Source organism: Rhineura floridana, chromosome 8, assembly GCF_030035675.1.
Source record: "Rhineura floridana isolate rRhiFlo1 chromosome 8, rRhiFlo1.hap2, whole genome shotgun sequence".
NCBI lineage: Eukaryota > Metazoa > Chordata > Lepidosauria > Squamata > Rhineuridae > Rhineura > Rhineura floridana.
In genome coordinates, this window is record NC_084487.1 from 41,506,716 (window position 1) to 41,532,681 (window position 25,966).

Below are 25,966 nucleotides of genomic sequence, written 5' to 3' on the forward strand. Positions count from 1 at the left end.
ACTGTATGGAGCTCAAGCAGGCCATTCTCCTCCCCACCCCTACTCCTTTCCATTGCCCCTCTGACACACACACAGACACAGCATCCTGTGGCTACTGAGCATGTTCAGTTTTCATTGTGTTAAAATGGGAGGGGGAATGCGCCTTAATTTTTTTTGTTTTTAAAAGACTTTTAGGCAAATCTTAGGGATCCCCTGAGCATGCTGATACCTCATGTCTCAGTGGCCATGGTTTGATTCTATTTTGGTTGACATTCAGCATCCCTTAAGATGGTTGTTGGGAGTGCTTAATATGGAGCAGAAGGATCTGACTTCATGACAGCAAGTTTCCAGTGTAAATGGGTTAATAATAGGTACTGTGCAGAAGGGGTGCACGGAGAGAAAAGACTCAGTTTATCATTTATTGTATCTCACTGGAAGGAAAATTCCAGATTTGGATTTAAATTTGAACCTAACTTTTAAAACCATCCTTCCTTACCATTCTGGAAAGTACATGTTCCTATCATATGTTTACCTGCAGTGGGTAATGCCCCCCACAAGCTTCAGCATTTGGACTAGAGAAATAGGAGACCCTCTGCTTTTGGGACAGGAAGGCTAAATTTTCTGGCATGATTTATTTCATTTATACCCCATTCTGTGTCCACTGAGCTCAAGGCATGGGATTCTCAAGTGTTCTCCCATTCATGCACTGACCAGATCCAAACTTGCTTAGCTTCAGCAAGGTTGCCATCTTCAACCTATACAGTGAATACTATAGTTTCATATTGAACAAATGGCTTCCACAGGCCTGGAGGCATTTCTCAATAAAGAACATTTGAAGCCCTTATTTTAATCATATTTATGTATATTTTCATGTTCAAAGATTAGTTTCTAGTGCTGTAATGTAGTGTTTATTAATCAGTTATTAAGTTTTAAACGTCATGATAGGCTAAAATATGCTCTGATTACTCAGAAAACTGTGTGGATAGTGTCATATAAAACAACAAAATCTTGTGGCACTGTAGATCAGCCTTGCACCCTCCAGATGTTTTGGACTACAGCTTCCATCAGCCCCAGATGGGTGGCTGTGCCTTTTGGGACTGATGGGAGGTGTAGTCCAACAATATCTGGAGGGCACCAAATTAGCCACCCCTGGATTCTGAAAATAGCCTACCAAAATATATGGAAAGGCTCCCATTAATAAACTTTATGAATCATTTTTCCATTCTGTAGCTAAGTAAAGACAGACACCACTCCTGTTGATGGGCTTGCAAAACATTTTTTAAAAAAAGTTCATCCAAATAATACAACTATACAAAACCTATTTGCAATACAATACCATTACAACAATTTATCCATTTGACCATGACAAATATTGAAAATAAGTTAATAAAAATACTGCTCTGAAAAAAACAAACATATAAAAAAGAAACTGCAACTTCCCAGTCTACCATGGGACCATTATGTTCTGTGCAAATACTGAATATGATATAGGCACTGACAGCAGAGTAATAGGATGTGGAACTATTCGAGTACATACTAGCCTGGCAACAGCAAAGGTATTATGGTTGACTTCTATGGTGCAGCAGCAAAGCCTGTCCTATCTGAAGGTCTTGCATAATCATTCATTTGGTAACTCTGGCTTTGGACAGTAAACCAAGAATTTTGCACTATCTAGCCCTAACCCTTGAAACATCCCTATTAATTTTGAGTCTTCACCATGCTGAAATCGCCTTCTCTGTTGAGGCAGCTACACTGATCACACTTATTTAGGAAACAGCAACAAAACCTGGATAATGAAGACTGAGTGCCCAGTTGAGGATGACAACCAAAGGTTAATGTGGCAAGAGAAATGGTGGCTGTTTGATAGTGCTTCACTGCTCTTAAATTAGGGTGTGCTATGGGTTTCTGCAGGTTTCTGGTGTGCTCTCAGGTTGAACTGGACAAACCTGATCCCTTCTTTGCTACTGCATCTATATTTACCCTAAGGTGCATGGGGAAAATGATCAAGGGTGGAAAAATGCCCTTTTTTACAGCATTTTTGTTAAAGAAAAGCACCATAAAGGCAACACATATAGGTTCTTTGGAGAAAGTACAGGAATAAAAGAGAAGGAAAGAAAAAGACTGCATGTAGTAAGTCTGCTCTAGCCTTTAGGTAAGGAATTCAAGTCTTCCTATATGACAGATTTGTATGATCAACTTTGTGTGTACCAGGTTAGCTAGAGGCCACAAAGTGCTATGGTCATAGCAAGTGTTAGACATGATTTTTAGCACTACATGCACAAATGAAGTGAGTCTGGACACATGCTCACATGCTCCCCTTCTCTCCTCCTCCCATGCAGCCTGGTAAAAAACTTTGCTAACATTTACTTTCAGTTTCATAGAATCCTGGCTTTTTGTTATGAATGAGCCAGAGATCCTGGTTTAAAACAAATTCTGGTCAGTTTCAAAACAAGCAGACTTCAAACCATGGCTTATGAAGCCAGCTTGTTGCACCAACGCATGTTTTAAACCAGCTTTCTGGTTTAAAGAGTTTAAAGAGATACAGTGATGTTGAGGACTGAATCAGGGATTGTTTGCATGCGAAACGTGCTGTGCCACAGCGTTGTGGGCCCTTTTTCATGGATGCTCCCTAACCTTATCAGTCTATACTGCCAAGAGGAATTCTAATTTGCAGCAGCACTTTTATTGGAAGAGAGACCACTTTCAGTTCCATTCTCAAGAGCAAATGGTAGGCAAGATAGAAGGTTTAGGTATTTACAGATAAACAAGAGGGCTGCAGTGGATCTGTGCCAATAGGAAGCAGCTGCTCGAAAGGTGTAGTGAAGGAAGCACAAGTGCAGCAATTGCCAAGGAAGGGGACATATAAAGGCTATTCCTTCCATCTGCTAGAGATAATGAGAATAGGTAAAAGATGGACTGTTTCCAGTTTGGTCCTTCTGGCCTGCTGCAAGCGGGAGACGTGTGTGCACTAGGAAGAAATAAAGTGCAAACAGTTCTCCTAGCTACTCAAACCTTAAAAATAGATTAAAAATACAACCATAATAGGAAATACAATTGCATCTTGACTGAACTGAATTAAGGAAGCTTTCTAATAGTGCAAACAAGAGATATTTCTAATGGGGTGTAGTGCAAACAGGAGAAATTTTTTGTTAAGGATACAGGAACTCCAGTTCTGCAGAACAAGCTGATGACTATGGCAGTAGTACATTATGTCAACATTTTAGCACAAAAGGATCCAGGCCTTGCTGTTCATCCTAATAGTGTCTCGAGACATCCCCCTTTTCTCCTGGAGATAGTGTGTAATAGTTCCCTGCTGCGGACATTAACAGCATTCCTTTAATCTCTCATCCAGCCAATCTTACCAAACTGGTTGAACATTCATGCACATACAAATCTGCGAGTATATGCAAGGAACAATACACATAGCATCCATAACCAATGATTCTGTTGTGCATCACCACAAAGCATGCAATCAGGAATAATATTTCATGGCAAGTCATCTGTGTATCCCTTTTTCTCTCTCGTGATAAGCCAGAGACTGGCCCCTATAACATAAATGCAACATTATCAGCAGGCAACAACAGTGAACAGGAGCAACAGGACGCCTCAGCGTTACCGAGTTTCAGCCCTCACTTCTCCTGTAAAGGACTCCCCTCTTCATAAATAACAACAGATTGACACAACTCTTTGGCAAGTCATGGTCCCCATAAAGAAATGGGTAGGAACCCAAGTCAAGCGTACGAAGTGAAAGTTGGAGGCCCTGGATAGATTCATGTCATGATACCATGACCACAATCCTTGTTGATTGTGATACAGTCTAAGGAAGACTAAAGTTCATCCTTGGTGCTCATGAGATGTTGCAACTGGTGATTTAGTATCATGGGATCCTCCAATAGCTGGTCATGTGATTGTGTACTGCCACCCTCCTGCTCATTTGGGGAGTCCACAGCAGCGTAGTCTTCAAGCAGTCCTGATTCTACTCCATGATGCCTTAGCCTCTCGTTATGCATGAGCCCCTGCATTCTCATGTATCCCTGCTGGCAGAAGGGAGGCAACTTCTGGCGGGTGAGGGCGAACAAGAAGCAGGACTCTATACAAAAAAGGAGACAGAATTGCTCTCAGTTAATATCCGTACGAGTGTTACCATCCTCATGAACTTTTAAAATTAAGTTTCTGGTCTGACCCTGTAGTATTCATATTTTCCACCAGCAGCTGCCTAGAGTAACCGTATCTATTTAGCTTACAAGAAGGTAAAAACTTTGGAGGCTACTTGTATGTAACTCGCTTAGGGGTAGAAGAAGCTCCTGGGTTCAATTCCAGGCATTTCCAGTTGGGGCTAGGAAATTTTGGTCTAGATACCTTGGTGAACTGCTGCGAGACAGTGTAGACAGTACTAAGCAAGATGGACCAACGGCCTAACTCGGTATAAGGCAGCTTTGTATAAAAGCCACCTAACACCAAACAAGGTAATGTTGGGATAATGTTAACAATGCGGCAAATTGATCACTGCAGTCTTAGACGAAGGCTGGAAAGTAGAAGTGAAAAGAAGTGAAAGGGAACAGCAACATGACTGATTGATTTATTGATTATATAGTCACCCCACACACCTGACCAAAACCTGTTCATCAGTGACTCAAACAATACCTCTCTAAAACCTATGGGATAACTCCAGTGTAGAGACCTGAAGCCTAATCCTATGCTTGTTTACCAGAAATAAGCTCTATTAATTACAATGAGGTTACTTAGGGGAATCAGTGGTAGAGCCCATGCTTTACATGCAAAAAGGCTCTTGTGTTAATATACTAAGCCCTGAACAAGTTGGGCCCAGGATACCTTAAGGACCACCTGAACCCATATATTGCAGCTGGATAGCTGAGAACATCTGGAGGAACATGTTACAGAGGCCTCAACTAGAACTTGGGCATTTAGTGTCACCAGTCCCATGCTGTGGAACACTCTTCCAGCAGAGATTTGGCAGGCGTCCTCATGTGTGACTGGCGTCTCTTGAAGACCTTTTTACGCCAACAGGTTTAAGGCTTCAGATTAGCCAGTTGTTTTAATTATTGTTTTGTACCATTTTAATGGTGTCTTATGTTTTATTGTAAACATATATTGTTGTACACCACCCTAGTATTTTATGATATGGTGGTATAGAAATATATGTAGAAGTAAATAAATAAATAGGTCCCAGGTTCAACCCCAGGCACCCTCTAAGTAGGGCTGGGAGACCCACATCCAGCCAGCATAGATTACAGTGAGCTCAATGGACCAATGGTTTAACTTGGTATATCTGTCTATCTATGAGAGAGAATAGGTCCTACACCTTAGCAAACATACATAGGATTGAGGCTGCAGTTGTACTATTCATCCAGCCTATTCTGAGGCAATGTACACTGGTCCAGAAAAAATAAAAATTATACATTGGACAGCTGAATGAGAGGACATGCCCCTTTGGCCCAACTAACACAGGGCACAGAATTCAAAAGCCTGAGAATCTCAGCTTTTTTCACTTTCTTTTTAAAACAAATTTACAGGGTTTTGTATGTATGGACCATATCCAGTGAACTCTGAGAAATCCGAGACATGGTGTTGGTGCCTTATAGGTGGTGCTTTGCTTTTCTCTATGAGTTGTGGTAGCAGAAAAATGAATTATGCAAAGTTAAGTGTAAGCATTATATGTATGCACATTCACACAGATTCCAGAATTCACATTTTCTGTAGTCCAGAATTTAGGTTATCTTAGTACAGAATATTGATACAGACTCCTTGCCACAAGCTCCCTATCTTTGGAACCCAGATGTCCTCATATCCAATTCAGCCAGGTCTCTGCATAGAGCTTGCCTGTTTTAAGAGATATCATTTTGAAGTTAAACTTGGGACTCATTTCAGTTGATGGTGAACACTTGCAATCTTTGGGTTGATGTCACCTACCTGGGGGCTCACAGCAAACCAACAAACTAGATCACTTTTGAGGGGTGTATGTATATATGCATGTGGTATTAGTAATAGCCTCATTTCACATTCATAAACCAAAGGGGCCTCAATTGTTAATTGGCCCATTTGTGTGCCTCTGGTCCCTATCAGTGGTTCTCAGCTAGGCCACAAGTTACCTGCATAGAATCTGCGCAGGTCAGTTTCCAAGCAATTCTCCAAGAAACGTCTCAGCGGGAGGATGTGGGCATTTGGAGCAGTCCAGTCTGTCAGGAAGTCCTCCACAATGTGATGGATAGCATCTGGGCGGGGCAAGGGCCAATCTGGTGGGCAAAGTCTCATCTGACGCTCTGTTGGGAGAAGAAGTCCGAGTAGCAAACAGAAAGTGAATTCAAGATAAATACTGAAGGGGAAAGGAAGAGGGGGAGGAATGGCAAAGACGCCAATACTATTTATTTGTCCAGCTCGGGTTCTCATAAAAAAAAGAAAAGAGAAGTGCTTTTTTTCTTTTTGGCAGGCTACACTCAAGTTTGTGGGGAAACTGAATTTTGCCAGTACTTGACTGCAGTAGTTTGCTTTTGAAACAATAAGATTCTCCTCCTAGCAAGAACATCTATTGCAGGTTGGAGTGCTGGTTGAAATGTGATTTTGTGAGTGCAGCACTTATTTCTAGTGCTTGTGACTTCACACACATCCCTCCATGCCTGAATCATCCAGTTAAAAAACTTCTTTAGAGGCTGAGCACTCCTCATCTGTACCACTCTAGCACAGGAGCAATTGTGTCATCCTTAAAACAGAGATGGGGAACCTGTGGGCCCTCCAGATGTTGCTGGAATTACAGTTCCCATAATCCCTGACCGCTGGCCATGCTGGCTGGGGCAGATGGGAATTAGAGTCCAGCAACATCTAGGGAAGCCATAGTCTCCCCAGCCGTGTCTTGAAAAGAAGGCAACAAGAAGGACTTTTTGCAGTTTGGAAAGTGATGTATTATTTATTTATTGTTTGATTTATATCCCACCCTTCCTCCCAGCAGGAGCCCAAAGTGACAAACAAAAGCACTAAAAAGACTTTAAAACAACATAACAACAGATTTTAAAATACATTAAAACAAAACATCTTTAAAAACATTCTTCTAAAAATGCTTTCAAAACATTTTTTTTAAAAAAGGTTAAAAACACACCCGTATATTTTAAAAAAAGGTTTAAAAATATTTTAAAAAGCAATTCCAACACAGACGCAGACTGGGATAAGGTCTCAACTTAAAAGGCTTGTTGAAAGAGGAAGGTCTTCAATAGGCACCGAAAAGATAATAGAGATGGCGCCTGTATAATATTTAAGGGGAGGGAATTCCACAGGGTAAGTGCCGCCACACTAAAGGTCTGTTTTCTATGTTGTGCAGAATGGACCTCATGATAAGATGGCATCTGCAGGAGGCCCTCACCTGCAGAGTGCAGTGATCCACTGGGTATATAAGGGATAAGACGGTATTTCAGGTATCCTGTTTCTAAGCTGTATAAGGCTTTGTACACCAAAATTAGAACCTTAAACTTGGCCCGGTAGCAAATGGGCATCCAGTGCAATTCATTCAGCAGCAGGGTGACATGTTGGCGATACCCTGCCCCAGTGAGCAGCCTTGTTGCCACATTTTGCACCAGTTGCAGCTTCTGGACCAACTTCAAGGGCAGCCCCACATAGAGTCCATTACAGTAATCCAGCCTGGAGGTTACCAGTGCATGGACAACAGTGGTCAGGCTATTCTGGTCCAGAAACAGCCACAGCTGTCTTACCAGCAGAAGCTGGTAAAAGGCACTCCTAGCCACGGAGGTCACCTGGGCCTCTAAGCACCCCCAGACTACGGACCTGCTCTTTCAGAGGGCAACTGACCAATTATCCAAAGCAGGCAACTGACCAATTATCTGAACTCGGGAAGCACCAACCCACAGCGGTCCAGGGCTTGCACGGCCTCTCCCAATTCAGATGTTACAGAGAAATAGAGCTGGGTATCATCAGCGTACTGCTGACACCTTGCTCCAAATCTCCTGATAGGCTCCCAAGGGCTTCATATAGATGTTTTACAGCATTGGGGACAAGATGTACTCTGCGGCACCCCATAGCACATCTGCCAGGGGGCAAAAAGACAATCACCCAATGCTATTATCTGAAAACGACCTTGGAGATAAGCTTAGAACCACTGTAAAATAGTGTCTTTGATACCTATCTCACCAAGTCGGCCCAGAAGGATACCATAGTCAATGGTATCAAAAGCTGCTGAGAGATCAAGTAGGAGTAACAGGGTCGCACTCCCCCTCTCCTCCCAATAAAGGTCATCCATCAGGGTGACCAAGGACGATTCAGTCCCATAACCAGGCCTGAACCCAGAATGGAATGGGTCAAGATAACCTGTTTCATCCAAGAGTACTTGCAATTGCTGCACCAAAACCCTCTCAATCACCCTCCCTAAGAAGGGGGTATTTGCGACCGGTTAGTAATTGTTGCAGACCAATGGGTCCAGGGTGGGCTTTTTCAGGAGCAGTTGGATCATCGCCTCTTTGAGGGCGGCTGGAACCACTCCCTCCCACAATGATGCGTTGACCATACCCTGGATCCACTCGGTCAAACCCCCTCGGCAAGTTTTAATAAGCCAAGAAGGGCAAGGGTCGAGAGGACACATTGCTGGCCGCATCACTGCAAGCATCTTGTCCACGTCATCACGCCACATCAACTGAAACTGTTCCCAAGAAGTTGCAGCACACTTCGCACTGGGCACCTCCTTGGGGACTACAGTAGATGTGGATGGGGCATCAAGAGTGCTACGGAGACGAGTAACTTTACCCTCAAAGTGCCTTGCAAACAATTCAAAGTGGGCCTCCAAAGGGTCTAAAACTCCATTTCATGGAGTTGATGTCCACAGATCCCTGAGAATATGGAAAAGCTCCACTGGATGGCTACTTGAGGATGCAGTGGAGGCAGAGAAGTGGGTCTTTTTCACCACCCTCACCGCCACACAGTAGGCACGGTTATGATGTTTTACTCGTGCTCGATCAGCCTCACAGCATGTCTTTTGCCACTTGCGCTCTAGCCATCATCCAGCCTGTTTCATTGCCCTTAGCTCACTGGTGTACCAAGGTGCAAACCAGACTCATTGTTGGAGAGGAAGCTCAGGGGCAACCGAGTCAAGAGCCCGACACGCCACAGCATGACAAGGGCTTCAACAGGGTCACTTGCTCTATCTACTGGGAACTCCCCCAAGGCATTCAGGAATCCAGTGGATTCTATTAGTCTCCGGGGGATGGACCATCTGTCCACCACCCTTGCAGGGAAGGATCAGAGCCATAAGTCTAAACTTCACCAGGAAGTGGTCTGACCATGACAATGGGGTGATATCAATCCCCCATCTCCAGACCAATCAATCATTCAATCATTCAATCATTCAATCAATCAATCAATCAATCAATCAATCAGTTTATTACAGTCATAGACCAGAATAAAATAAGATAAATATCATTAAAAAGATAGACTGAGCAATACAAAACCACATTGGACAGTTAAAATCTAATTAAAATTCATTCAGATTAACAATCAGCTTAACAGTGTTCTTCTACAGCGAATAGCGGCTGCACAATAAGTAGCTACTTTGAGGGAAATCTGTGGGAATTGGTCCGATAAAAGAAATTCAACATAAGAGGCCTCATCCCTACCAGGAATGTTTTGTATAATTGGGATTAGTAGCTCGGTTCGAAGGTCATGGTAAAAAGGGCAGAATAATAACACATGGCCCACTGTTTCCACTGCGCCCTCGCCACAAGGACAGGCCCTCTCCTTATAAGGAATATTATTAAATCTTCCCTCCAGGAGGGCCGAAGGTAAGATATTAAACCTGGCCAGCGTAAAAGCTATTCTAAGTTTTGGAACAGTCAAGTTTTTTAAATAATGGGCAGGTAGGAATGACCTTGTATTTAATCTATATTTTGTTGCCATCGACCGCTGGTTCTGAAAATCATTGTCGAGGATTCGTTTAGAAATACTCTCTTTTGCCTTAGCATAGCCCAAATTGAGGATCATGGGAATAGAAACCCCCAGACTTAATATTTTGGCATTTAATGATTCCTGCCATTTGGAGTGGAAGACGTCGGTTAATGTATAGGGAACCAAACCGACTGGAGCACATATCATTTTTAACCAAAGATTAATTCTACGAAGCCAAATACGGGATTCTGTTGTGGGGAGCTCCACTTCTAGGCGTAGGATATAATTGGGAACACAACATGGAATGGCAAGTGCCGATCGTAAAAACTTCGTTTGAATTATTTCAAAGGGGGCATAGGTAGTATTGGCACAAACTGGAGCACCATATAGCAGATATGTGATAACTTTAGCAACGAAGACCTGGGTAACTGCAGGAAAGTATTGGCTCCCTTTAGTAAAATAAAAGTGCCTTCGCAGTTCTCTGGGCATTATCTATAACAGACTTTACTTGGAGATGCGACGCTCCCGATGAATGAAATATCATCCCTAAGTATCTAAAGGAGGCTACTTGATCAATTAGATGTTCATTGATCTGCCACCGATGCTTCTTTCTCTTACTAGAGAAGACTAAGACTTTTGTTTTATCGTAATCAATTGATTTGGTTCTACAGTAGTTAGCCAGGGCCCTCAGCAGGTGCCTTAGTTCAATACATGACAGTGATAGAAGAACTATGTCATCTCCATATAATAAGATGGACAGGAGTCTCTTAGATATTCTGGGTGGGTGTAGACCAAACAGTATCAAGGTTTTAACTAAGGGGTTAATATAAAAGTTAAAAAGTAGAGGGGCTAAAATACACCCCTGCTTTACACCCTTAAAAACAGGAATGGACTTGGATAGGTGTCCAGTGTTGTTACATCTTATACGCAGGTATGTATTGTCATATAGGCCTCGTATTAGTAAAAGGAGGCGCTTGTCTATGCTAGTAGCCGCGAGTTTCTCCCATAATCTATCCCTAGAAATTGAATCAAAGGCCGATTTCAAATCGATAAAACCCGAATAAAGGACTCCACCAGAGTTGGCTGTATATTTGTCCACCAGATGTTGCAGGACAAGGCCATGGTCCATGGTGGAACGTTGCATCTCCAGACCACCCCTTCCTCCATCTGGAGCAAAAACCAAGTTGAGGGTGTGCCCTGCCCTATGTGTCAGGCCGGTGACAATTTGAGACAGTCCCACGTTTGTCATGGAGGCCATGGAGGCCATGAAGTCCCAAGCCAGAACACTAGAGGCAGCCTCAGCAGGGACATTGAAATCACCCAGGACTATCGTTCTGGGCTCCTCCAATACCACAGCTGAGATGGCCTCCAGCAGCTCAGTCAGAGAAGCTGCTGGACAGCAGGGTGGAAGGTACACCAGCAGCAACCCTAGTTTACTGTCTTCTTGGTTCAACACCAGGTGCAGGCCCTCACGGCCAGCTCCAAGACAGAGTGGTTTCCTGATGACAGAGATGGAAGTTGTGTAGACTACAGCAACTCCTCCCCCCCGTCCTTGCAGCCTGTGCTGGTGTTGCACTGAGTATCCAGGTGGGAAAAGCTGGGTCAGATCAAGTCCTCCCAGCTCACCCACCCAGACCTTGGTAATGCACACCAAATCAGCACCTTCATCCACGATCAAATCATGAATGAGTGTGGTCTTATTGTGTACCGATCTGGCATTAAATAACACACACACAGGCCAGTGGACACAGCAGATGAGCAACGAGGAACCCATCCATGAGAGGACTGGCAGCAAGGAACAAGGCATAGATTGCCTTGCCCTCGTCTTCTATGGTAATTCACCACCTCCCCATGGCTATACTTCCCTCTACCCATGATCACCGAAATTGGGGTGGCATCACCCATGCCTCTCCTTACTAAGACTCTTCCTAAACACCTGATGTGGACCCAACAAAAGCCCACCAACAAAACCTACCTGAGCCAATTATCCCAGTAAGCCTCTGCGAGAAGTGGGAAAAATCAGACCCACTCAATATTTTTCACACAGGGCACATCTACTCCCTCCATCTCACACCCAGGGAGGGCCAGCCTTCTGCCAGTTACAGATTCTCAATCTGAAGGCATCTGGAGACTTTCTCCTATCGTTCAGTTCACTGCACAGGCTCTCACCCTGCACAGGAACTACACATGAGCCATATGCCCTCCCCACTACCAATCTCCTCTAGATTGGTTAGAAAAAAAAGAAGGAAATAGAAGAGGGTAGCACCCTCACCCTCGGGACTCCCTAAGGGGCTCCCCAAGGGGTGACCCCATGGCGGCACACCTGCCGTCCAAGGGCAGCTGGGCTTTTATGTCTCCTGACCCAGCCAGAAAGATTAACTGCAGCCTCTCTGTGGAGCACAGGTCAGGCACGGGGTCCCAGTCCTTGCAGCACTTACCAGGGACTTCATCTGTTTCAAGAGACAGCAACCCAGAGGAGCAAGCAGTAAGCACCCAGATGCTCAGATACTCACTCCCAGGGCAGGTCTTCTTCAGTCCCCCTACTGCTGCAGCTGTTCCCCTGCAACACACGTTTGTTTATTTGCTGCAGTTTGTTTCAGCTGAGATTGTTCTCTATGTTTTTCATTAACAGATTTGTTGGAATGTTTTGTGTCAATATACAGATCACTTTGAAATGTCTCATATAAGATAATAAACCTCAGTGAGAATGACAGCAGGGATGCAGCACGGAAAGTGGGAGCAACATTGATGGGCATCTGCTGGCATGGTTAGCAATTAGCTAAAACAATGACATAAAAATAAATATTGCAAATAAAATAAACAGTTAAGAACCATAATTAAAAAAATTTTTTTTAAAAAAATATTGCTACCTGTTCCCCTGTCTTCTCCAAGCAAGTGAGCAGTGATGACAGCAAGGAGAAGGGGCTGCAGCCTCCTCCACTTGCATTGCCCTCTCCTGAGCAGTAGTGCAGACTGGGCTCACAAGAAGAAGGCAAGCAAATGGGAAGTGGTAACAGCAGGAAGGAGGGAGCCTGTTCAGAGACAGGGAACAGCTGGGGGCATCATGGAGATGCCGGGCCAAGTTCAAGGTTCTGGTTTCGGTGTACAAAGCCTTATACAGCTTTGGACCAGGTTACCTGAAAGATCGTCTTACCCCTTATATAGCCAGTCAATCACTATACTCTGCAGGTGAGGGCCTCCTGCAGATACTATCTTATCAGGAAGTCTGTTCTGCACAACACAGGAAGCAGAAGTGAAGTGACACCTTCCCTGTGGAATTCCCTCCCCTTAAATATTAGACAGGCTGGCCATCTCCGTTGTCTTTTCAGCACCTACTGAAAACCTTCCTCTTTCAACAAGCCTTTTAAGTTGAGACCTTATCCCAGTCTGCATCTGTGTTGGAATTGCTTTTTAAGGTGCTTTTAAAGCTTTTTTAAAAAGACGTTTTGTTTTAATATGTTTTTAAAAATGTTTTGTTTTAATATATTTTGAAGTCTGTTTTTAAGATGCTTTTTAGTGTTTTTGTTTGCTGCTCTGGGGTCCTACTGGGAGGAAGGGCAGGATATAATTTGAAAAGACGAAAAAAAGGAGAAAAGAAAAAAGAGGTGACATGGTTATTTTTTTGTAAACAATTACCCCCAGATTACAGGCTCCTGCAGAAGACCTGTTTGTTCAGCACTCCCCCTAATTTGCTTGCACAAAGCTTACACAGTGATTACACTATGCCTGGTCTTTATTGAGCATCCATTCTGATTTGTTTATGGGGCAGGTAAATGACAATGAGCAGTCATCCTGCATTCCTGATTTGCTTGTGGAGTGTTTACATGTCTTCCTGTTCATCATTCATTCATCCCACATTTTTCAATGCATTTCACCATTGCTTTCCAAACACAAAAAGTACATTTTTTAAAAAAGTGGATTTGTTGCATACAGAAATCCACTTTAATTGCACAAACCTAAAGCATGTGCTTGCATTCCTGTCGCAAAACACTGTCTTGGGACACCCTAAGAAATCCTGAAAGTTCCTAGAAAATAGCGTTCAACAGCAATAGGAACGGTTGAACCAACAAGATCCCTTTAGTCAATCGAACACAGCTCCAAACAGAAAGAAAAGAAGTGGGAGAGACTCCCTCTCTTGAAGTATGCCTGCTCAGAGCTGAAGATGCCCCATCTCCTCTTGGCAACAGCTGCCCAGACAGAAGCTAGAGGGGAAACCACTACCACTAAAATGTTCCCAACAGAACACTTAAGCCTTAGGGTTAACCAAAGAGGAAGGAAACGGCAGGGGTATCTGCTGAAGAGGCAGCGGGGAAGAACCAAAGCAGATGAGTTCCTGTGAATGGTGGGCCTGGTGAGAGGGGGTGGGCCAGATGAGGCCCATGGCCCAGAGGTGCTCCATGCCTGACTTAAGGTTTTTAACACCTTTCAACGATGAGAGAAAGACAACAATGAAAAGGAGTAACTGGTTGGGGAGGAAACCAAAAAACCACTTTGCTTACCGGTGGGGAGACGTTTGTAGTAATAAATGACAGGATGCAGGAAATTGGACTGCCAAGCATGCTGTGCTTCACCCACTGCACGATTATAATAGAAGACATCCTTGTCAGGGCCAGAGAAGTTCTTCCCATATTCCATCATGATGACAAAAAGCCCATTCTGAACTTTTTTCCCCGTGCGCCATTCCAATTCTTGCAGGACCCCAACCGGATACTCCTCCAGATACTCAAACTCTGGGGCATTTCTAGACGCAACCAGAAAAAATAGACTCAAACCCATTTAGGGGGAAATAGAAGTGCTGATTCTGTGGGGCTCAATGGACCAGATGGGACTGCACTCTCCCAGGAAGATCAGCTTCAAGGCTTGGGGGTGGTCCTGCACCTCCTGTTTTACTTTAGGATTGTCAAATGACAGGTGTGACCCGGGATGTCTTTCAACAGCGTTGGCTGGTATGCTGCCTGTTTTCTCTGCTGGAAGACAGGGATCCGACTACTTTCATTCATGCCTTAATGACCACTAGACTACGCGGGGCTGCCCGTGGGGAAGGGCTGTAGCTTAATGGTAGAGGATATGACATTCATGACATCTCAAGGTAAAGCAGGGAAGAGTTGCTGACAGTCAGCATAGGCAATACCGATGGGCGGTCTGACTCAGTATAAGGCAACTTCTTGTGGAGATGGCTTAAAAAATTACAGCTGGTGCAGAACGTTGCCCCGAATTCATGATGGGCATGAATCAGCACAGTAATATTAGCTACTCTGGCTACCAATGTTTCTGGGCCCAGTTCAAGGTGTTGGCATAGTCCTATAAAGCCTTACGCAGTCTGGGCCTCTGGTATCACAGGGAACTTCCTACTCTAAATAGCTATTCCCTAATAGTGCAAGGCTGGGAAATCAATGACTCTCCAGATGTTGCTGGACTACAGCTCCCATCATCCCCGAATACTAGTCATGCTGGCTGGGGTTCATGGGAGCCAGAGTCCAAGAAGTCTGGAAGACATCACACTGGCTACCTCTAGGTTAAGACCAGCTGAGGCAGCCCTACTTCAAGTTCCTTCATATTCAGAGGCCAGTTTGGCTGCCGGAAGAAGCAGGGCCTACTTGACTGCTGCACCAGAGGTTTGAAATGCCATTTCATGGGATGTGTGATTGGTACCATCTCTCTCGGTAGTGAAAACAATATCAGTCTGTTCTTGGACTGCAGTTCCACCATGTGGTTTGCTGATGCTGCTTTTTGTTGCTGTTTGTGTCTTGCTTGTTGATTTCAGTTTTTACTTGGACTGCTGTTCTGACTGCATCGCACTATAAGCTGCTCTAAAATCTCTTCTTGATATAAAGTGGCCTATAAATTTGATGAATAAACAATCACATTAACTATGCACTTCAATGGATCAGCTTTAGTGGGTACTGTCATTACAAACAGCGACTCAGTTGTAGTCAATGGGAGTAGACCCCTTGAAATTAAGACATTTCTATGAGCCACTGTCTTCAAAGGAAGGAAACTGGGGGAGAGTTACTCACTCACTCTTTTAGCAGAATGACATCCGCTAGCACACTGAACATCTGGTAGAGTCCGGATGCCTCATTCACCCGCTTGACGATGGTATTTGTTAGCTGCATAATGGGGTAGATGGGGGATGGCCAAGGGACTCCGTGGTGCCGGACTTCTAGTATGCGATGAACAGTGCGAGCTGCATGGGGGGGGGGGGAAGAGAGATAGAGAGAGAGAGACTATCTCAAAATGAGCTAAGAGAACTAATCACACATCAAGGGCCCTGGAAAGCAGCAACAGAAGAGTTAATGGACTACAGTTGAACAGCAAGGAGGTATCTGGTATAGATTCACCCTACAGCAGGCAGAAGAAAAACCTGGGCATTATTGCTGCTGGCACCTACTCTATTGCTGCCCCAGAGCTCTTAAAGCTGTAGGCACAGTCTCTGACACGAACTAGGCAGATTTAACAGTGTATCACATGCAAAATGGGTGTCTTGCAGTGGATACCAGAAACAACACAGAGGATTTGCTGAGGGTGAATTCAGCTTGTTATTACAGAAGCACTCCGATATAAAATTATGAATTACTGCCCGAATTTGCATACTCCTTCCCATTTCTTTTTTGTTTTGATCCATGTCTGTAGATTGTAAGCCATTGGGCAGGGATGGTGATGTTTACGAAGAAAACTTTAGATGATCATGATGACAGCTATTACTACTACTACTATGATTATTATATATTGTATGACAATAAGATGGCTTTTCGATTTTGAATTTTGTTGTGTTGGTTAGCCTATGTTTAATATTATTTGTTAATCTACTTTGTTGGAACCTAGGGTTTAAAAACAAATAAAAGGTGTATGCATGGTGAAATGCACTACTGAGCTGCATTTCAGCACTATTGAGCTGAAATTTATGAGCTGCTAAAACCATGTAGCTGGGGTGGGAAACCTGTGGCCCTCCCAGTGTTGTTGGACAACTCCCATGAGCCCCACCCAGCATGGCCAATGGTCAGGGATGATGGGAGCTGGGCAACCTGTGGCCCTCCAGATGTTGTTGGATTCCAACTCCCATCATCATTGGCCATGCTAGGTGGAGCTGATGGGAGCTGGGAATCCAGCAACAACTAGAGGGCCTACCATATAGGAATCCCATCATGAAGAGGAGTCAAATTAGTCTTCTTATTTGCAATTATTGTTACTACTGGCAATAATGATGAGATCTAATCTTATTTGGAATCTTTTATCAGTAATATATATCCTAGTTGTTTCCAAATGGCAAACACTGTTAACTCCAACAATTAAGTGAAGGTTGCCTAACATCTGGAAAATCGCAGTGATGGCAAGATTAACAGAGGTTGTACAAACGTGAGAAGAAATAAAATAAAAAGTTTAGAGATGTGCTGGTTACCATTTATTCACTATTGTAAATGACAACATGATTTTGCCATAAGCCGGGGTAGGGAACCTGTGGCCCCCTCAGATTCTGTGGGACCACAACTCCCAACATCTCTGACCATTGGCCAACATCTGGAGGGCCACAGATTTCCCCCAAAATATAAGGCATTTTGTCTTGTATTAATCTTCATAAAATATTCTCTGTTGCTCCAGAGGGCAGGACTAGAACTAATATGGCAAGGAATACATTTTAGGAGAAACTTTCTCATGGTAAGAACTGTTTAACTGTGGAACACAGACTGCCTTAGCAGATGGTGGGCTTTTCTTTGCTGGAGATATTTAAGCAAATCCTGGATGATTATCTGTCAGGGATACTGTGGTTGTAAGATTCCTGCACTGAATGGGGTGGGGGTGGGTAAGATTACCTTGAAGGTCCCTTCCAACTCTATGAACTTATGTCATTTGTTTTTATTTCTAGTTAACTACCTTACATTTCTGTTAGTAAACTTTGGAAACAACATGTGTTACATGGTTCAATTCAATTACAGAAACTAATAAAAAAAACACTGGAAACAAACTAGGCCTTAAATATAAGAGCAGCTTCACTGCTGGGTGGCTGACTTTTGCTTTCCACACACCCCACTCATCACTTCTCCAAGCTCACCTGTGTATCGGAACCCATGAATAAAGCCTCCGGCAGATTTCCTAAAGTCAACTGAGTGGCTTGCAGTGCCCAGAACAAAAAGACCCCGAGTGGCTTTGGCTTCATAGCTGGGCTTGATCAGAGGATACTTCTTCTTACTGCCTTTGCCTTGCATCAGCCCCACAGACCTGGATTGGGGGTGGGGAAGCAAATGGAGAGAGGCAAAGTTGAGAGTGGAGGTTGGTTGGTTACATAGCATCAGAGCTCGCCTTAAGGTCAGAGACAGAGCTCAGCAGCACAGCACATGCCCCACACTCTGGGGTTGGACTTGATGGCCTTGTGGGGGCCTTCCAACTCTACTACTCTTCTGTGATTCACATTCAAGTAATTCCATAATCTATCCCAGCAGTGTCCAACTGTTTTTTTCATACTTCCCCAAATTGTGGCGGATGTATTAACATTTTTGCCACATGAAAAAAAAATATAACTGTTTATGAGGGTAGAAAAATACACAATAATGTTCTGAATTATTGATAGAATTAATGAGAAATCTGATACATCTTTTCATGCAGTATTTTGATTTCACCATTTTTACCACAGAAAAAGTTGATTTGCAGAGTCATGTTGAACCAAAAACTGAAAACAGTTATGGAATAATGGTATTTAGAACTGTGAACTTATTTTGATTTAAAATAATGAGGAGAGGCACCTTTTCTAGATGTATGTGACTTTAGGAGACTGATACCACAAAATGGCTGATGGTGTAAAAGATTTAAAGAAGCTCATATGGATTCTGCTACATCAGAGATGGAGAATCTGTGACCCTCCAAATGTTGTTGGAATCCAACTCTCATCAGCCCTAACCAGCATGGCCAATGGGATGATGGGCACTGTGGCCTAGGAACACCTGGAGCACCACAGGTTCCCCATCCCTTTGCTAGATATAGGGCAATGGTATGGGTGTGTTTGAAAAGTTCTCAGCTTTCTGAGAACTTCTCAGTCTTAGTCCAGACCAGGTATTTTTCAGCTGTCCCCCCTTCCATGGTTCTCATCCAGTCTCCCTGTCACTTTGGGTCAGGTTCTGCCTTACTTGTTGAATATGGAGAAGTCAAATTTCCAACCCAGGCAGCGAATGGCACGGTCATATGGCGCCCGTGTGGCAAAGTTGTCCAGCTCGTCCTGTGGGAGGGTGATGGACTCTGCTTCACTGCTATTGCTGTTCTCCAGGTAGAAACGGAGGGTAATGCGCAGTTTTCCTTTTTTATCCTTGACAAGAACCAAGTCTTCCAAGTCACCCTCCAGAAGTCCGTCCAGAGACTTCAGTTGATACGTGTCCAGGAGGCCATTGTTAATTGCTCTAAGGAAGGGAGAGTTTGTTTTGTTTATTGCAGAATTTATAAACTGCTCTGCATTCACAGAATACCCAAGGGATGTACAGAAATTGGGAAATGGGAAGAGAACCAGGGAAAGCATGAGGAAACAAGTAGGTTTTCAGTAAATGTTTAAAAGCTCAATGCAGTTGACACCACCTGAATTGCACGAGGAAGGGTGTGCCTTCCCTCTGTGCGTATACATCTGGGCTCCAAATCCGAGAAAGCTAGTTGTCCTGTTAAACTCTATAGGACAGTTCAGTTGTTACAGATTTATATTATTCATTTTAATGGGACTTTACTGGTTCTTAGGTAGCAGTCCTGTACTGCAGGTACACTAGATGAGGGGTATAAGATTTTGTGGAAGCCCCATTATGCCAGAAGAACAAAGATATATGCCACCACCATGGAAAGTATGTCAGAAAATATGTCCACCAGCAGAGAAAAAGCTAAAATGGGGCAGAATCAGGGACAGCCAACAGAAGAGGAACACACTTATGCTGCATCCTTTACCCCTTCAATCCATGGCCATGCTACTGCAGCAAGGGATGTTCTGGGGGCATGTCCCTGTCATTGTGAGTTCATGGACAGCAGTGGGAGCCCAGTTCTTGACTGATGTGGCAATGTCCCGAAGACACTGGGTCATCTCAGTTGTTTTTATGCTAGTTTTGTATTTTCTGGCATTCTCTCTCTCTCTCTCTCTCCCCCTCCCGCTTCCAGGCTAAACAGGCATTGGATGTGGCGGTTGTTCTGCTGGTGCAGTGGTGGCATCTCTTCCACCCCCCCCAACATTAATTTATTTTATATCCCAGCCCTTCTCATTCACTGATCTCAGGGTCAATTTCAAATTGATCATAAAATTCAGCGTACAGCTGTCCTCCGTCCATCCATTCAAGCATCTTGCCCATATTATTCAGTCAGTGCCAATGCCATCAAACTGTTTTGGGCTACAGCTGCCACCAGTTCCAAACAGCAAGGGGCTGGTTGGGGCTAATGGGAACTGTAATCCAGAACAGCTGGAGCTACACCAGGCTGGTGAAGGCTGGCTTTAGGGAGAATGTTGGAGGCCAGATTAAGAGGCCTGGCAGGCTGGGTATTCCCCATGCCCTTCTTAAATGATGTTTGTTCCTGGATTATGACAGCCCTGGATCATGTTTAATAGTCAGTCCAGAGTGGCAAAAGGCTCTTACCTCAAATCTCCAACATAGTGAGTGGCCCAAGAAAGGCGAACCCGGGAGCGGCTCACCATGTGTACGAAATTGGTGACACCCAAAATGTTCTCCGCTGTCTCAAAGGCAGAGTTTCCCCGGCCCAAGATCAATACAGATTGGCCAACAAAGTCTTCTGGGTCAACAGACACTGACTCATAGCCTTCAACATATTCCGAACCTGGGAAGTTCACTTCGTGAGGAACCCACGTTCCCGTGGCTACCAAAAGAACACTGGAACATAGAGTAAGGATTTTGATCAGGCTTGCCAAAGACACAGCAAATCAAAAAGATCTATTTCAATTTCCAAAGCGATCAAAATCAAACTGTGTGGGCAAAAGTACATTTTTCCTTGGCAAGGGAAAAGGCTTCACTTGAGGCCATGATGACTGACAGGTGGGTGGCCCACAGAGGTTGGGGAACATAAGGATCCATTCCGCTGTCTGGATCCAGTCCCCCTCCCCAATCTAAGTTATGGTGGCAACTCAAATTGGATTTTTTTTTGGTCATGAAGAAGCTTACTATAAAAGTGTCCAAGAACAACAGGGGTGGGCAGCCGATGGCCCTCAGCCAAATTCACGTGTCCCTCGAGAGACAGAGAGAGAAATGAGCAGCAGCAAAAGAGAAAATGGGTCGTTCCAACCCACCTTTGGATCTGGTCTCACTCACTTTTGCCTTTGGTATCCAGCCATTGACAGGGGAAAAACAAGGCGGCCCACCCTTGCGTTATGACATTGACCAAAAAAGGCTGGTGTTTTTTGGAAATTGCGGTTTCACAAGCAGGCCTAATGAGTGCTGTGGCATTTGGATATTTTTCTAATAGGCTAGGTGGGTTTTCTTCCTTACTCACCTGCATTTATAGAACCGAGCATTCTGGTCAGCAAGGATGAAGTAATGGCCGTTCCATGCCTTGCTGTCCTTTTCCAGCATCACATGTGTGATGGACGTGTTGTAGCACACCTGGAGATCTAGCATGGAAGCAAAGTCCCCCAGGTAACGCACCATGTCATCAGCGTTCGGGAAGAAGTCCTTGGAGTAGTGTCGGAAGAGAAGTCTGCTATCATGGCTGAGTAGCGAGTTCCAGTCATGGCGAAGGTTGAACTCGCCGTTGGATTTGCCTGTATAACGCTTGTTGACACTAATAAGCTTGCGATGGCGTGGATACAGGGCAAAAAAACACCCAGGCGCATGGCCACGTTCAAAGACCACATAGTCCCGGCCTGCATGTTGGAGGAAATAGGCCATCTGCAAGCCTGCTGGGCCAGCCCCAATAATGCAATAATCATGGTATAGAATGTCATTAGCCCAGGAGGAGGCCACGTAGAAGGCAAAGGCTAGCAGAAGTTCATGCACATGCTTAGGAGGAGATGGCATCATACTGGTGGGCAACAGGTAGAAATCTGCTCAAGGCACTTTTAAGAGCTGCAAAGACCAAAGTTAAAATGAATTCACTGAGAACTCCCAGGCCTACTTAATTATTTTGAACTACATTGATACATCATTTGCTCAGCTTTGTGTCCGTCTCTCCTCCAGGGTGCTGGAGCCCACATCGCAAAGTGGGATATTATAGATACAGCAGTCATATCTGTCTCTTCTGCTGAAGAACAATCTCCCAGCCACAGGTGGGAGCTATGATGGGGAGAGGATAAGCAAGTGTTCTCTGTGAAACTTACTTCTGCTCCACTCTACTGCAAAGCAAATGCCCTAACAGTTCACTCATTCAAGACAAAGCTTGCCCCCTCTAGACATATTCTACCAGTTCTTTGCACACCAAGCAGTTTTCTGCTGTCACTGGTCAAGCTTCTGTTGCCAGGTCTGCTCCAGCAAGGTTGGGGAGTCTGTGGTTGCCCAGATATTGTCGGACTACAACTCCCATTAGCTCTAGGTAGCATGGCTAACACAAGGATGGTGGGAGTTGTCATTTGGCAACATCTGGAAGGCCACAGGTTCTCTACTCCTTGTATCGAGGCAGGAGGGGGTGGAGACAAAGCCTGAGAGCAAACACGAAGGGCTGCTATACATGTTACAAAATGAGCTGGTGTACTCTGGGATACATCTTCTACTCCCAGTATATTCTGTGACACGTGAATGCTACACATATGACCCGCAGAGACCTGCTACTGGGCCCCTATGGAGTATGCTGTTGCCTCCTCTATAAGCTTTATTCTCCATCTCCATCCATTGTACTCTACAGCAGCTATTCTATTAGGTTGTGAGAGGGAGAGAGATGCAACTGCAGACCTCTCCATCAGCTCTGCTGAAAGACCACTGACTTTTGGCTCCTCTCTGAATTTTTCAGTTTCTGGCATTCACTACATACAAATTAGTGCCTGGACTTGTTTTTTTCCTCCTCCCACCCAGTCCCTTTTCCTTTTGTGTCCTGTCTCATATTGTGAGCCGGAGGGCAGGGGCTGTCCTCTCAAGGTTATTTGCAAGCTCTGAGAGCCTTTTTCAGCTGAAGAGCAGGATAAAAATGCCAATAATCCCACTAATAATAGAAACACTGTTCTACCCCGATAGGAGGGTTGTCAACACTTAACTATACCATTTGCCACTGTCCTTTGAGACAAACTAGACATGATGTTAATCGTGCAAATAAAATTAATGTGCATGTTTAAGAAAATGTAATTAGTAATTGTAGGGCTCCTGATCAAGACTGGGATCTAGGAGCCTTTTCCAGCCAAAGAGCAGGATAAAAATGTCAACCATCATCATCATCTCCTCCAACCATGGAGATGGTTGTTCTCATAACAACCCTGTGAGGTAGGTTAGGCAAAAATTACCATGACTGGGCCCAAGGTAACCCACTGAACTTTCTTGGCCAAGTGAGGATTTGAACCTAGTCCAAGCCTCACTACTGAATCTTACTGGACTCCCTTTCCTGAACTTCCCAGAAGCCACATATAAACAGTGTGTGAGCTACACATGGCCACCCCAGGGATACACAGAAACAGAACAGAAATTAGAGTCAACCTACCTCAGAGGTCATTCTCCTATTTGTGGGGATGCAACATGCCCTCCAATTAGATTTGAACAATCAGGATGCTGTCACCACCGGAGTAAGAGAAGAACTAGTATCAGCTCTTAATGTAAATGGCCTCTTTGATATACCTGGAAAATCTTTTTCAGAAGCTTGGGATCTGACTTTCCCATTCTATACATTAGTCAGGACCATTAAGCTTTCACTTGGAAATGAGAGCACTTCTGAACATGCATGAAGTGCAAGTCTCTGAACACACTCAGCATAACCAGGAAGGCTTCCTGGCGCACTCAAGCCACTGCACTCCTCTTTTTACAAATTAAGGGTTGCCCTTTGCCATCATCATATACCTAGTTCCCATGATAAGGAGATATTTCTTTCTTTCATTTTGGTACTTAATATGTAGTAAAACTAATCATGGAAACACAGACAGAATGGTATGTTCCATCATCAGCCCGCGTGTTACACAAGCACCTAACCTCACTTAAATTTGGGGATGCTACATATGACCCTGGATAAGACAACCATTTACTAAGCTACCACAGCGTACAGTTGGTAAATCAGTTGTGGTGAGAATTTTCAGCATATGATGCCCAGGGTGGCCAAATGGAAAAGAAGACAGGACGCCTGCTCCTTTAATAGCAAAGATGATAGGATTTCAACAGATGTATGAGCTCATGAAATAGTTCATATGAACACACAAACCGGCTTTTCATCGAGACGGATGGCTGCTCCATTTTCCTCTAGGAGGAAAGGTTGCGGCATTTGGGGCTTTTTAGTTTAGAGAAAAGGCAAGTAAGAGGCAATGTGATGGAGATGTATATAAAACTATGCATGGCATAGAGAAAGTGGATAGAGAAAAGCTTTGCTCCCTCTCTCATAACATTAGAACTCCTGGACATCCAATAAAGCTGAATGCTGTAAGATTCAGGTCATACAAAAGAAAGTACTTCTGCACACAGCACATAGTTAAGCTGTGGAATTTACTACCACAAGAGCCAGGGATTGCCACCAACTTGGATGGATTTAAAAGAGGATTAGATAAATGCACGGAGGATATGACTACCAGTGTCTACTAGCCATGATGGCTATGCTCTGCCTTTACACAGGAGGCAGTATGCTTCCAAATACCAGTTGCCAGTAACTACAGGTCCTGCTTGCACAGGCATCTGGTTGGCCACTGTGAGAACAGGATGCTGGACAAGATGGGCCATTGGTCTGATCCAGTAGGGACTTCTGATGTTTTTATGAGAGGACACAATCCTTCCGCCAAAGATCCTTCTTCCCATCTCACAGCACTTCATCCCTGGGAAATAGGGACATCCTTTATCCTGTTTATGGAGCCTACTACACTACTTAGGCTGCAATCCAATACACACTTACCCAGGAGTAAGTCCCATTGAACCCAATGGAGCTTACTTCTGAGTAGACATGTACTGGACTGCACTATCATATATATTCTCTCAGTCACAGGAAATAAAAAGGGCTCTAGCCCAGGAGATCTACATATAAACCTAACTACTAGAACAGTGTTAAGGAACCTGTGGCCCTACAGATGCTTTTGGCCTCTGGCTCCTACCAGTCTTACTCAGTATGGTCAATGTGAGTTGCAGTCCAACAATATCTGGAGGACACCAGTTGACCCTCTCATGACCTAAGACTTACTCATCTTCTGCTTCTTGGTACCAGTTGCCGGAAGCCGCAGGAGGGGAGAGTGCTCTTGCGCTCAGGCTCTGCTTGTGGGCTCCCCAAAGGCATCTTGTTGGCCACTGTGAGACCAGAATGCTGGACTAGATGAGCCACTGACCTGATCCAGTAGGCTTTTCTTACGTTATTATTTTTAACCTGGTGGAATTTAGCCCAGACCAACAGAATGCATTCTCCTTTGTTCCAACCACATGGAAATAGGCATCAAACTTTTCCTCCCCCAATAACGTGGCGCGCCTCCTAGAGGCCGCCAATGGAAATAACCATGACGTCTCTTAACTATTTTCTTTGGCCAACGGGATAAGGGGCGAGATTTAGCGGCATGCCTGGTGCGTGACGTGCTGACGTACCTGGAGCGTCTGGCCTTGGGGAACGATCAGGTAGGGCTCGATCTCGTGCGGCTGCCCCACAGCGGCGCAGGCTGGACTCTCATCATAGAGACTACGCTGCTGTAGTCCTCCAAGAAGAGAAGCCTTACAGGAACGCAACGAGACACGATCCCGGAGCGACTCTCTTTCTTCTCCGCTGTGCCACCCAATCAAAGCCGCTCGCCCCGTCGTTTCAGCCAGATGTATCACGTGACGCCGGCGCCTCTTTAGCGTTTTCTAGCCTACAGGAAAGCTTTCTGCGCCTCCTCTCTGGCTCCACTGCATCGATCCCCTGGTCACGTGCCGTGGGAAAAAGCTGAATTGCGTTCTTTTAAAGGTATAGACGCCAAAATACCAATCTGGCACAAAATAAAGCCAACACGACGGAAGAGCCCTGTGGCACCTGAAAGACGGACAGGTGTATTGGT

The 25,966-nt window shown here is 44.6% G+C and overlaps 1 protein-coding gene across 6 annotated transcripts; it reads right to left on the reverse strand.

Moving 5' to 3' along the window:
* Positions 1-1,256: 1,256 nt before the first annotated feature.
* Positions 1,257-25,966, reverse strand: FOXRED2 (FAD dependent oxidoreductase domain containing 2). Of its 6 annotated transcripts, none has more exons than XM_061639022.1 (10): positions 25,521-25,966; positions 23,461-23,528; positions 21,334-21,905; positions 20,466-20,717; positions 18,996-19,262; positions 17,927-18,093; positions 15,898-16,063; positions 14,376-14,617; positions 6,090-6,260; positions 1,257-4,069 (listed from the first exon to the last, which is right to left on the reverse strand). In XM_061639022.1, the coding sequence occupies exons 3-10, from the start codon at positions 21,858-21,860 to the stop codon at positions 3,807-3,809; spliced, it is 2,055 nt and encodes a 684-aa protein (XP_061495006.1). In that variant the 5' UTR covers positions 21,861-21,905; positions 23,461-23,528; positions 25,521-25,966; the 3' UTR covers positions 1,257-3,806. The 6 variants fall into 6 exon arrangements, with proteins under 6 accessions (XP_061495006.1, XP_061495008.1, XP_061495007.1 ...); XM_061639024.1 differs by lacking the exon at positions 25,521-25,966 and adding an exon at positions 25,129-25,264; XM_061639023.1 differs by lacking the exon at positions 23,461-23,528.